We start from the raw sequence: 14,004 nt of genomic DNA, 5'->3' as shown, positions 1-14,004 counted from the left end.
TATATATTATATATATATATATATATTTTTTTTTTTTTTTATTTTATATTTATTTTCAGTTATCGTCCTGATTAAATGTTGATATCCTATATTTTTGCGAATCTGTTTTGTTTATAATGTTTTCATCTTCATCCCTGAAAATCACTTGAGTTTGATCCTTAAGAACGTTTAGTCCCTGAATGTAGCTCAAGCTGAGAACCTCATCTAAAAAGAGGACTTTTTCCGTATTGGTGAAACTCATAAATATGCAGGCAGTGTACCTTCTAACAGCCCAGCAGGCTCCCCTTTACATATGTCATTGATGTAGTTCAAAGTTTTGTGAAGAACAAATGAATACACTGATAATGGATAACTAGATACATTAATGAGATGACATCACTTTGACATCAAGTGTGTAGGTTGAACTGAATAGCTGCAAAATGTGATGAGCTGAAGTAGACAAATTTAAGCAGACAAAAAGTGTACTAGAGACAGAGAAAGAAATTACATTGATCAGCATTCATCAAACATGTTTCATAGCATGAACTGATAACATGTAATCCATGTGTCTCTACTTTTCCTAAAAAAAAAAACTATAATTTGAACAGATCCAAACATTTATCAGTATTTACTATTGTTTTTTAACAGCAGTTAAAAGTGTCCTGCATTAAAGAGTGAATACTGCCTTAAAAGCACCACAAATGAATAACCATCCTTTTCTACTCGTTTGTAGCTTGGCAAAGAAATGTTTACTAGCAGAGAACAAATAGCACATGTGGTGCCAAGCCTGATTAAGTCAGCCAGATGTTTATATGCCCGTTTTAACTGTGGTACATATCACATATTTTCACTCATTGTAACAGGTTTTGCACTCTTGATGAAAACACAACATATGATAATACTACTTACGTCAAAATAAATTTAGTTTTCCATCTCATGCATCTTGTTAAATTCCTTGAGCTACAGTCATGTGAAAACATTAGGACACCCTTTGAAAGCATGTGGTTTTTTGTAACATTTTTAATAAATGGTTATTTCATCTCCGTTTCAACAATACAGAGAGATTAAAGTAATCCAACTAAACAAAGAAAACTGAAGAAAAGTCTTTTCAAGATCTTCTGTAAATGTCATTCTACAAAAATGCCTATTCTAACTGAGGAAAAAGATAGGACACCCTCACATGTATTCCCTCTTAAATTGGCTCAGATCTCACACAGGTATATCACACCAGGTGCACATAATTAGTAGATCGTTACTCTGCATGTTGAATGAGGCTTGCCCTATTTAAACCTCAGACATTTAGTTTGGTGTGCTCCTGACTGTTGAAGTGAGAGTGAGCACCATGGTGAGAACAAAGAGCTGTCAGAGGACTTCAGAAAAAAGATTGTAGCAGCCTATGAGTCTGGGAAGGGATTTAAAAAGATCTCAAAAGATTTTGAAATCAGCCATTCCACTGTCCGGAAGATAGTCTACAAGTGGAGGGCTTTCAAAACAACTGCCAACATGCCCAGGACTGGTCGCCCCAGCAAGTTCACCCCAAGAGCAGACCGCAAGATGCTAAAAGAGGTCTCCAAAAACCCTAAAGTGTCATCTCGAGAACTACAGCAGGCTCTGGCTACTGTTGATGTAGAAGTACATGCCTCTACAATCAGAAAGAGACTGTACAAGTTTAACTTGCATGGGAGGTGTGCAAGGAGGAAACCTTTGCTTTCCAAGAGAAACATCGAGGCCAGACTGACATTTGCCAGAGATAAAGTTGACAAAGACCAGGACTTCTGGAATAATGTTCTTTGGACAGATGAGTCCAAAATTGAATTATTTGGACACAACAGCAGAGGACATGTTTGGCGTAAACCAAACACAGCATTCCAAGAAAAGAACCTCATACCAACTGTGAAGCATGGAGGTGGAAGTGTCATGGTTTGGGGCTGCTTTGCTGCAGCAGGACCTGGTCAGCTCACCATCATAGAATCCACGATGAATTCTACTGTGTATCAGAAGGTGCTTGAAGAACATGTGAGACCATCAGTTAGAAAATTAAAGCTGAAGCGGAACTGGACCATGCAACATGACAATGACCCAAAACATACTAGTAAATCAACCAAAGATTGGCTGAAAAAGAAGAAATGGAGAGTCCTGGAATGGCCAAGTCAAAGTCCAGATTTGAATCCCATTGAGATGCTGTGGGGTGACTTGAAAAGGGCTGTGCGTGCAAGAAACCCCTCAAACATCTCACAGCTGAAAAAGTTCTGCATTGAGGAGTGGGGTAAAATTTCCTCAGACCGATGTCGAAGACTGGTAGATGGCTACAAGAACCGTCTCACTGCAGTTATTTCAGCCAAAGGAGGTAACACTCGCTATTAGGGGCAAGGGTGTCCTATCTTTTTCCTCAGTTAGAATAGGCATTTTTGTAGAATGACATTTACAGAAGATCTTGAAAAGACTTTTCTTCAGTTTTCTTTGTTTAGTTGGATTACTTTAATCTCTCTGTATTGTTGAAACGGAGATGAAATAACCATTTATTAAAAATGTTACAAAAAACCACATGCTTTCAAAGGGTGTCCTAATGTTTTCACATGACTGTATGTCCTTTGTAGAATTTGGAAGAGTAAAGAATGCCATCCTATGAAATTCAAATATTAGAATAAAAATATCATTGTTGTTATTCAGGTATTACAGTTTCCCTTGATTGCTTAGACACATTTCTTGAAAATAATCTCAGTTTCCCCAAACTCTATATACAATTTCATAGCTGCACACTCAATTCTCCAAACTTCATACTTCCAGGTCAATACCACACCGAACTATCTATCCATTTTCAGAAGCACTCTTTTTCAATTGCAGTCACTCCAGTCCCAATGAATCAAAGTCTTATAAACTTTAACTGATAGGCCACAGCCAGTCCTTAATGGGATTAATGTTCATTGCTGGGCAAATTGTGAGATTGTGTCTCATTCTGTTATGGGATGTTAAGCACTACTGTAGACATCAGACAGATGAACTTCTCTTCTGCTTGTGAGGTCCAACACCCACATTCCTAATCCTTTTTTGCTGCATTTTGTGTATTGTAAAGAGTAGAGAGTAGAGTAAAAACACAATTAAGCTTGTTTTAATTGGATGGAGCGAGTCACTGATTAGTTGGATTGAGACACTCGGTATGTCACGCTAAGGGACTAGCCTTCACACTGCCAACTTCCTGCGAGTCAATAACATTATAAGAATGAATTCTACGACTGAAAATCACTGGAAAAGTTGTCTTATATGACATGGCCTTAAGTGTTTCTGTCAGCATATGACCTCTTAGAAGAAGGCAGATGGCATCATTTTGATAGGTTAATCTTTGAATTTAGATGTTATTCTATCAATGACTCAAATGTCATTGTCAGAATAAATTACTATATAATTCAAGAGATTTTAGAGATAAGTTGAGCCAAAGCATCCCTTGTAAGGAAATAGAATATTGAGGATTCTTGAGTTTCGTGTGTGATACAGCGGGTTGAAAAATGACTGACTGACTGTTGAACTAGTTGGATGAGACGCTCCTTCTGGTAAACAGGAACACAACCTCTAAAGGACTTACACCTAAACAGTAAACTAGGAATTTGTTTATTCATTTATTTATATACTAGTTGAATTCCAACATCATTCTTCTTTTGCATTAAATTGGCTGCTTAATTTTGGTTCCTCGTGAACTTGCTCTGAGTAAAGGTAATGATTTGAAAGTCTAGTTTTGAAAGCATTAGATGGCAGCAGCAATTGAAAAAGCACAATTAAAGGTAATTTGTTTAGTGCCTCTAAACCCTATTACACATGTTATTTAGCTAGAATATATTCTATTTACAATTTTTTAGCTGCTATTATGATATGCAGCATATTACTAAGGGTTTGTGGCATCCATTAACTCTCCATAATTGAACACATTCCTAACAGTACTTCATATGATGGTGTGAAAGCAAAAGTTAGGCACTCAGCCATCAAGTATTGTTTTCCTCTAGAAGTCAGAGCCAACATCAGATCCAGCACATCAATATGTTACTTTGATATATATATATATTTTTTTTTTCTTTGCCAGTTTTCAAATGCAGTCTCTGCCATTAGCACATCAACACATCTGTAAACAAATCATGTTCATTCTCTGAGCAGAGTAAAAGAAGAGGGATCTTCTTACTTCTGTAACCAGCTCTATCAATACATTTTTGATATCTGAAGAATGTTTGCATTTAGGAACATGCACTTCACTTCAGTCTCCCTCCTTTCAAAAATGTATGTGTTCAGTTATTAAGTCACTTGTACTCATCCATACAAGAATATTGCATTACTAGAGTAGCTCAGTGGAATACCAAGCTATTGTAGGTTCCCGTTTTTGCATTTGGGTTTTGTTAATATGTGTCATTTAACTATATTTTTTTTTTGCATTTTTGCTCTGTAAGCACCAATATATGTAAACGTAATATGTGTTAATTGGTTATAGCAGTCATCTTCTAATTATATAGAGATAACTGGCAAGCACATATTGACTGGTTTAACAATTTCTAAGGTAGTTATGTATAAGATCTGAATTTGTGTCACTGGCACTTTACAGATGACATGTTTCAAAACATAGTGGCACAGTTGAATAGTGGTTAATACTACGCCTACATAGTTCCAGGGACAAGTATTCACATACAAGCCTGATCGCCGTATATGCACAGTTTGCATGATTTCCCACATCTTTATGGCTTTTACTCCAGGTACAATCACAATGGCGTATGTGTTAGATCCACTAATCATTTTAAATTGGTCATATATGGGTGTGTGCGTGAGTGTGCATTGCCTAGATGGATGTTTTGAAACATCAGAGTACTGAAAAATGTGTCCCTTTGTGTAAGTTGCCATTCCTTTTTAGGCTTTAATCAAAGAAGTGCATGGCCCTGCTTTAGCATTACTTTGTATAATGATAATGTGCATTTGCTCTAAAATCACACCATTAGAATCCAGGCGGCGGATGATTTAATATATAATATATTCCTTTACTTTTTCATGTGTTTGTCTTTCAGGTGGAGATGAGTCCTCTTGAAAATGCGATTGAAGTAATAGAGAATAAAAATCTACAGCTGAGAACTCTCATTACTCAGTGTCAAGCCAGACAAATGCAGAATATCAACCCACTCACAATGTGCCTGAATGGAGTTATTGATGCTGCTGTTAATGGGGGACTTGCCAGATACCAGGAGGTAATTTTGAAGGGGATTGTTTTTCTGCATTTTAGGTCTTAATGGAGGACTGCAGATTCTACTGACAGTCTTTGCTTTAAATATGTTAAAAAGTTCTTCAATATCTCTGTACAGTGCTTGAACCTAGGGGAGTATGATGTATATGTGGCACCGTTGCTAAGCAATTACACGAGTGTCTGCTTTATGTGAGGCCTTTTTATTTTTAATACACTATACAGTGCTTAGCAGGGTACTGATAAAATATTAAAAGAGAAAAAGTCTTAACCATTTTCTCAAGATGGTAATAACAGAAAAGGTGATGCTAGAAAATGTATTGCAAAAAGAGATTTCAGTTAGAAGCCAACACATCGCAAAACAGATGCTCTTCCTAAATCCAATCTATCCATTCGTCCTTTTTTTTTAAAAAAAAATGCTTATGCTGCTCTTGATTTTTAGTGATACCGTTTTTTACTAATAATGCCATACAATTCCAGACTTCCCAGTTTGAATCTTACCCAGGGCACATTCTGTATGGACTTTACACAATCTCCCCATACTCTAAAAGAGTGAGAGCACATGGCTGTACATGTGAATGGGCCTTGTAATGGAGTGACACACGATTCAGAGTTAGTTCTTGCCTTGTGTGACTAAGATACACACTGGCTCTCCACAACTCAGAACCCGTTGAGAAGATATGAAACTGAATGGAAGCATGGTCAGTGAGTTTGTGAAGAAGAATTTACAAGGCCAAAGACTATGACCTGTCTGCATTGGGCAGCGGTCCTTTAAGACCCCTGCAATCTCAGCTGCAGGCACATGTTAGAGCAGCCCAACCAAGAGGTTTTTAACTGTAGGCAGAGGCAAGAAGCGGTTGGTTACACACTGCAGGCAGCCTTAACCTGAAAGTGACCTGGGAGCTGTACCATTCCATACACATTACAAATGAATGTTCAAGAAGTTATTGGTATAGGTTACTATTATGATTGCAAATTACGTTATTAACTAACCTAGTTTTATTTTGTTATTCTGTGAACCTTATATCATTGTCATTAACTTACTTTGTTCAGAAGGCTAATATGCTACTTGAAAGCAGTACATTTTGCACACCTGCCAATATTCAATGCTTTGAGTTTTAGTAATAAGCTTTCATTTATCTTAAAAATTAACTACATCCATCTTCTGAAGCTGTATCTTGCATTGGAATCACAAATATTATTAGATAGCATTACTTTCAGCAACAAGAGTAATGTTACTAAGGTCATAATTTTTATTTTCAAGATCAAACTCATTCTATATGTGATTGCTGGCAGATCCATAGAATATCTTAGCAGTATACAGTATGTGGTTTATTCTTATGTGTAGCTTAAGTTTTATTATTGATACTGTTTTCCCATGTATTTCTTATATTTTGTTGTCTCCTATTATATACTGTAGCTCAAATGGGTATATGAATGTTTCTAATACATCCCTCAAATGAGAGTCATCCATCGTAACCACTTAATCCCAGAGGTCACAAATATCCTAGACCTTGTTCCACCAGCAAGATATTGAATGTGATAACAGTGTGATGCAGGACAAATGCACTAATGAGCACTCACACACACACATTTTGACATATATATACTGCAAAATGTCGTGACAAATGTTAATGTGATCATATGGCACAAATATTGTGTCTTTAATTCTGGTAGCAGTAGTCACATCTATCATATGCCTGTCCCAGTGTCTCTGAAGCATAGACACAATGGCATTTGCCTGATTGCTACAAGTCTATTGAAACATTGCCTACTTACATTTTCTATATTTTGTGAAGTGAGCCTATTTTGCTTCTGTGTAAAAATTCTCCTACTTAAACAGTATTTGCACTGTTGAATTTACAGCTCTCTTTAAAAGAAATCATTAAGTGCACCTCTTTTGAAGTGTCAAGGATTAGTCTTACTTTTGGGGGATCTTTGGTGTCTCTCTTTGTAGAATATCCCTGACCCATCTCACCTTCTGTTATGTATTTTTGTACCATTCTCTTGTCAGTGGTAAGTTAAACGATTATCATTTCTACTGTTATGAACTGGTATCTTAGCTACTAAACTGTCTGGCAAATAGCATTCTCGATTACATTGTAGAAGCAGTTTGTGGTTATTTTCTGATATAGGTGCAATTTAAGAGAAAATTATCTGCACACTAAGACCATTAATTTGTGCCTAATGTTATATTAGAATTTCATATTTGTGAATGCTTCACAATGATAGTATTATGTGCTATGCTTCATGCACTTTCAGAGTATCATCAGACAGACATTGACATATAATTTCAACAGGAGACAACATCTTGGCACCTCCGCAGACTTCTACCTTATATTCTTTGAAAGTCTGATATTAAACTGAAGGGCTGCTTGGGTAGTATAGGCAGTTAGGTAGCTATGTCTATTGGAGTATCTACACAGACATCATATGCTGGTATCTTTAGAACTTTTAGAACTGCTCCTATGGTCATTTGACTCTGCATATTTAGTTTCAGCAACACAATGTGGATAATATCCAATGTAACATTGTATACAGTATAGAAGGCAACATTCTACATTTCACAGACTACTCTTGGAACTAGCTTGATGTTTTCCACGGTACCAGGTGATGAAGGCTCATTTAAAAATTCAAATGGTAAAATACCCGGCAAGTATATTTTCTCTTTCTGCTGTGAACACAGATGGGGGGTGGGAAAGATGGGTTGTCAGGCAAGACACTTTTTTCATTTCTATATGTAACACCAATCTTGTTACAATTTGAAGTTTTTATGGTTATGTTCCCTAGCCTTGTGAGCACTTAAGAGTGTAAGGAAAAATTAGAGAAGTGTTACATCTATAGAGGAACATCAGGTTAGAATAGTTGCTGTTTCTTGAAAGACAATAAGTAATACTGTAATGTGACATTACTGGACAGTGATTCACACTTCCCTTTGTTTTAAAAAATGCTTTCCTCCAGGATTCTGCATTCAGTATGTATGTGTTTTACTGTTTAGGGTTATAAAATCTTCATTTTTGCAATGAGCTGAAAGGTGAGAAAAAGCAAGGCTAAGCTTCTTCAAGACTGAAGAAATGGAGCCTCTTTGGTCAGTTTTTAGATAGCTAGATAGATAGATAGATAGACACCTTATTATTCTCAAGGTAAAATACATGAATAAGGATATTTGGTGATGGAACACTTAATATTACATCTGTATTGAATGTGCTCAGCAGGTTGACCAGTATGTCATTCAGAGGGTGTGAAGTGTTGTCAGTGATAGTGAGCAACTTATCCAACATCATTCTAATACCCACAACAAAGTCAGCCTTCCTTTTTGACTTTTTACGTTTTCTGGTATCTTCTGTAATTATGCTACTACAGTAACATTAAAAGAATTCTTGATAGAACAAGTGTCCATCCACACCTTAAGATCAGAGTCACCTGAGGAAATATAACAGGCTCTTATACTTTTTGTGTAGAATTCTGTCCATTTGCATCACCATCACCTGATGACTCCTCTAAGAACTACGTCCATTGAATCTACTGTGTATATTTTGCTTTCTACTGTGATTTTCCTTGGACTTTATGAATTCTACACATCATCTCCCTTCATTTATAGTATACATTATTTCCAATAGTGCACCATATACAGTACTTTAAAACGGCTAATATATAATAGATAATTACATTTTCACATTGCAACGATGCTAACACATGATTCTAAATGCTGTGACACTATTTCCTTCCAGTAAATCCACAATAAACATAACTTATTCACTTGTATAGTATTGTGTTTTAATTTTGTAGTTTACATGTCCAAACCATATATGAGTATATTATATTACAGAACTTAATTTCCTTCCCATGTTTTATATTTGTGCATATTATGTTAATTTGCCCTGTGAAAGTGAGTGTGTGTTTCTTTTGGTGGAGGTCTACAGTACAGGCCAAAAGTTTGGACACACCTCCTCATTCAATGTGTTTTCTTTATTTTCATGACCATTTACATTGGTAGATTTTCACTGAAGGCATCAAAACTATTACTGAACACGTGGAGTTATGTACTTAACAAAAAAAGGTGAAATAACTGAAAACATGTTTTATATTCTAGTTTCTTCAAAATAGCCACCCTTTGCTCTGATTACTGCTTTGCACACTCTTGGCATTCTCTCGTGAGCTTCAACAGGTAGTCACCTGAAATGGTTTTCACTTCACAGGTGTGCCTTATCAGGGTTATTTAGTGGAATTTGCTTTATCAATGGGGTTGGGACCAGCAGTTGTGTTGTGCAGAAGTCAGGTTAGATGGACGATCATTTATTTTTCAACAGGACAATGACCCCAAACACACCTCCAGGGTGTGTAGGGGCTATTTGACCAAGAAGGAGAGTGATGGAGTGCTGTAAATGGTCATGAAAATAAAGAAACCACATTGAAAGAGGAGGCTTGTCCAAACTTTTGGCCTGTACTGTACGTCGCTTAGTCTTGGTTCCTGAACCTGCTGGGATAGGCTCCAGTATCCTATTGCAATGTAGTGGGATAAGTGGGCTTAAATTGGATGGATAGATGGATGGAGTCTTTTTCCGTGCATGTGTCTGATTCCATTTTTTACACAATATGTGTACTGAATTTCCATTTGTAAATATTTCCTTGTTTTGAAAATTGAAATTCATAGGCAGACTAACAGACACTCTATTGATTGTAGGGAGAATGTCCAGCAATCTAGTCATATTAGAAACATGAATTTTTGAAGACTTGTGGAAGTAGTATACATGCTACATTAGTTCATTCATTTTGATTGCATCTATAAGCCTCTGCCCAGTTTTTGAACTCATCCTAATGTGACTCCCACTCCAGCATAAATTTGAGTACATTTTATGAGAATACACTGCTTAAAATCCCTTTATCCGCTAAACTTTTTCAAAAATTATCTGTCCTGATGGTCTCAGATTTCTTTTTAACTCACAATTCTACTCAAGCTATGCTCTCCTACTGTGGCCTGAGCATTCAGAGCTCCTTAAAATCATTTTTCTACTTGCAGAGTGTTTTTGTTAATCGTGTTGCTTATGATAGTGTGTTTATCATCATTCACTTAAATTGATTATATTTAAAAAGAAAATATAACACAAAAAGTATAGCAATTATGTTATTCATCAGTCACTTTCTATTGAAAACCAGACATTATCAAATTGATCAGTCTGTATGTTTAGTTAAAAGCAAATCTCACTCTATAAATCATTGAAAGACATGGCCTGGCCTCTTAGAAAAACATTACCAGTTTATGTGTAAACTAACATTTGTCATTTCTTCTCTCTGTTTCAGAATGAATACTAATCTATGGATAATTATTTATTGGGAATAGCTTGTATTGGTTGGGAATTTTGCACTGTTTTTGCCTTTCTGGACTCGTGGCACCTGGTGGCACATATGTGTAGTTTTGCAGTTTAAACATATCTTTAAGCAATAAGCCATTAAAGAAGGTGTATTTCCCTGCAGGCATTTTTTATAAAGGACTACATTGTAAATCATCCTGAAGATGGAGAAAAAATTGGCAGACTGAGGGAGCTCATGTTTGAACAGGTAAACAAACAAATTACTGCAAATTGAAAATCTTGTTTGGTTTATGGATGAAAAAGGTTACCTCAGTAAGTATTTGTCCAATGAACCACATCAGTGAAATACCAAACAAAGCGATCATGAGTGTGCCTCCCACTGCCTTTGTAGTGAAATCCAATTTGTAGTAGTCCTCTCCTGTTCATTATATTCCATGAAAGCTGTGCAGCTTTCGATATTTTTCATATTGGTTTTTCATAGGTCTCAAGCTGTAGAAGTGGCATATACATTTCTGGCATCATCCCTGCTCCTTCACAGTATTTGTTTAGGAACTAAAGTACTAAGGAGTTATACTAAACTTTTGGAAAAGGTCATTACTACTTTTACTCATCTGTTGTCATTTCTAAATGTTTTATATCTATGCCAAGATAAAGGTTAGTAATTGTGCATCCTGTCAAATTTTATTTCCCCAATAGGAGAACTTATACAGCATAAATTATTTATTGCTTCACTACCTATATGTATTTTATTTGTTTTGCCTAGTAGAACTGATTTAGCATTTACCTGTTTGGGCTGTGCATAATTATACATGCATTACAAAGGTTTTGGCAGTCAGCAAAATTGTTTTGTTTCATTACCATAAGTTTGCAGTCCCAATACTTATATTGCACATAACTTTAGTGACCCATCAAGTCAACAGTAACGACCAAGGCACTTTTCATAAGTCAGTGAAAAATTGGTGAAAAGGTCTTGAAAATATTTAACAGTTCAAATGACTAAACAGATTAGAATCTCCCTTCTTAGGTGAACATCCATAGAGGTGCTGCTGTTCTTCACTCATGAATTTAAAACGTCTTGCCTGTATACTTACAGTGTCAGTCATTTCACATTTACTTTAGGCCAATCTGTATGTTGAGTGATACAAAAGTAGTGACTCTTTCTAGATATGTGTCTAATGTAGCAAGGACTCATCATACAAGACTAAAAATGTCTTCTTTAAACTTTAAGAACAGTCAGCCACCATTTATTACAGCATGTCACATGGGCTTTTTCAAGTCAAGTCATGTTAAGTGTATTGTCACATGTACTCAATACAATGAAATTCTTACCTGCATGTCAGAATTGTTGACAAAATTACAATACAGGTAAATAAATAAGTAGTACCTAGCTTGTTACATATATATATATATATGTATATATATGTATGTACTAGCCAACCCGCGGCGTAGCATATGTTGCATAATTATGTATTGATGGGTGAACACTTCCTGAAAGACACAGTTGTGATGGGTGAACACTTCCTGAAAGACACAGTTGTCCAAATGGAGTGGGTTTGAGGATATGACTGTAACCCTCCTCCAAGAGCGAGGGACGGGGCTGGACGGTGTCCCTCTAAGAAGTTGGACGCCGACCACTCTGGGGTCGCATAACTATTTAGCGGGAGGGAGTCTCGTTCGTTATCAGAATTAACCAGACAAATCGCTCCACCAACTAAGAACGGCCATGCAGTACCACCCACAGAACTGAGATAAAGCTATCAATCTGTCAATCCTCTCCGTGTCCGGGCCGGGTGAGGTTTCCCGTGTTGAGTCAAATTAAGCCGCAGGCTCCACACCTGGTGGTGCCCTTCCGTCAGTTCCTTTAAGTTTCAGCTTTGCAACCATACTCCTCCCAGAACCCAAAGACTTTGGTTTCCTGGTAGGCTGCTCGGCGGGTCATGGGAATAACGCCACTGGATTGCCAGTCGGCATCATTTATGGGTAGAACTACGACGGTATCTGATCGTCTTCGAACCTCCAACTTTTTTTCTTGATTAATGAAAATATTCTTGGTAAATGCTTTCACTCTTGCTCGAATTGTTGGTGGGCGGGGCTCTGTCGTGTGTATTCCATGGTCTGTCTTGCGTGCCATAGTCGGCCGCTTAGTGAATTGTTAGTGGGCAGGGCCCTGTCGTGCGTATCATATGGTCTGTCTTGCGTGCTGCTTCTTGCGCGCCCTGGTAGGCTGCTTAGTGAGTATCACATGGTCTGTCTTGCGTGCCGTGGTCGGCTGGTTAGTGAATTATATATTCTTGATTAATGAAAACATTCTTGACAAATGCTTTTGCTCGAATTGTTGGTGGGCAGGGCTCTGTCGTGCGTATCCCATGGTCTGTCTTGTGTGCTATGGTCGGCCGCTTAGTGAATTATTGCTGGGAGGGGCTCTGTGAGTTGGCGGTCGTGGCTCTGTCATGCGTGCGTCTTGCTTGCCATGTCTTGCATGCGTCTTGCTTGCCATGGACTTTCGCTCTTGCTCGAATTGTTGGTGGGCGGGGCTCTGTTGTGCGTATCCCATGGTCTGTCTTGTGTGCCATGGTCGGCCGCTTAGTGAATTGTTGGTGGGCGGGGTACTGTGAGGTGGCTGGTGTGGCTCTGTCTTGCGTGCTTCTTGCTTACCATGTCTTGTGTGCGTCTTGCTTGCCTTGGACTTAGTGAATTATATATATAGATGTATACACACACACATTGTTATGTTACAGTATTTGTTCTTATGATTGACTGTTCATCAACATCATGCCAGTGGTGGTAGAATGTTATGAAGACTGACTCCAAAAAAAGAGTTTAGAAGCAATAATCTTTTACAATTTTAGGCTCATATTTTGGAGTATGGATTGGCAGTACATGAAAAATTTGTACCTCAAGACATGAGACCGTTGCATAAGAAACTAGTGGATCAGTTTCACCTCATGAAGTCGAGTTTGGGAATCCAGGTAGGATGTTTATGGTTTCTCCCTGGCTGCAGCTTGTAACTAATAATGCTAAAATATGATAATGGTGTCCTTTGAATCTGTGCTGGATCTGTACTATACTCTTTGTTTACTGGAGCAGACAAGGGTCATGGAAATAACACCAGTGAAATGGACTGTAGCCTCACTAAGTCATAAAAGCTTAAAAGCTCCATTTTTCTCTCTGTTAGTGGTTACAAGTAAAATGCCTTTTCTTGTGATGTTAAGTTTTAGTATGCTTTCAGCACATTATTGAAAAAGTAAGTAAGGTTTTTTTTTTTCCTTTCTTGAAAGAGAATATTTTTTATTTCGTTTTGTATTTTTTCAGGATTTCCCAGCTTACGTCCGTGCCAGCCCCATCCATTTTACAAATGGTAGCCCACGAATATGCAGAAATTCAGTGCCTAATGCCATAAGCCCAGAAGGTGCTAGACTGACCTCCAGAAGAAGGTGAGTGTTTAATCCAGATTTTTGCCATTTTTAACTGATTTGTTTCTTGATCTGCATAAAACATGGCAGCACA

At 37.4% G+C, this 14,004-nt stretch overlaps 1 protein-coding gene across 3 annotated transcripts in view; it reads left to right on the top strand.

Moving 5' to 3' along the window:
- dock4b (dedicator of cytokinesis 4b) overlaps positions 1–14,004 on the top strand; it is a 432,150-nt gene that overhangs the window by 369,699 nt on the left and 48,447 nt on the right. For all 3 annotated transcript variants that reach the window (XM_039760946.1, XM_039760945.1, XM_039760944.1), the window contains 4 exons: positions 5,016–5,192; positions 10,661–10,744; positions 13,347–13,466; positions 13,810–13,931. In XM_039760946.1, the coding sequence (XP_039616880.1) occupies positions 5,016–5,192; positions 10,661–10,744; positions 13,347–13,466; positions 13,810–13,931 (503 nt within the window). The remainder of the gene's footprint in view (positions 1–5,015; positions 5,193–10,660; positions 10,745–13,346; positions 13,467–13,809; positions 13,932–14,004) is intronic.

Source organism: Polypterus senegalus, chromosome 8 (assembly GCF_016835505.1).
Source record: "Polypterus senegalus isolate Bchr_013 chromosome 8, ASM1683550v1, whole genome shotgun sequence".
NCBI lineage: Eukaryota > Metazoa > Chordata > Cladistia > Polypteriformes > Polypteridae > Polypterus > Polypterus senegalus.
The sequence above is the reverse complement of the archived record's forward strand: the minus strand, read 5'-3'. Positions and strand labels throughout refer to the sequence as shown.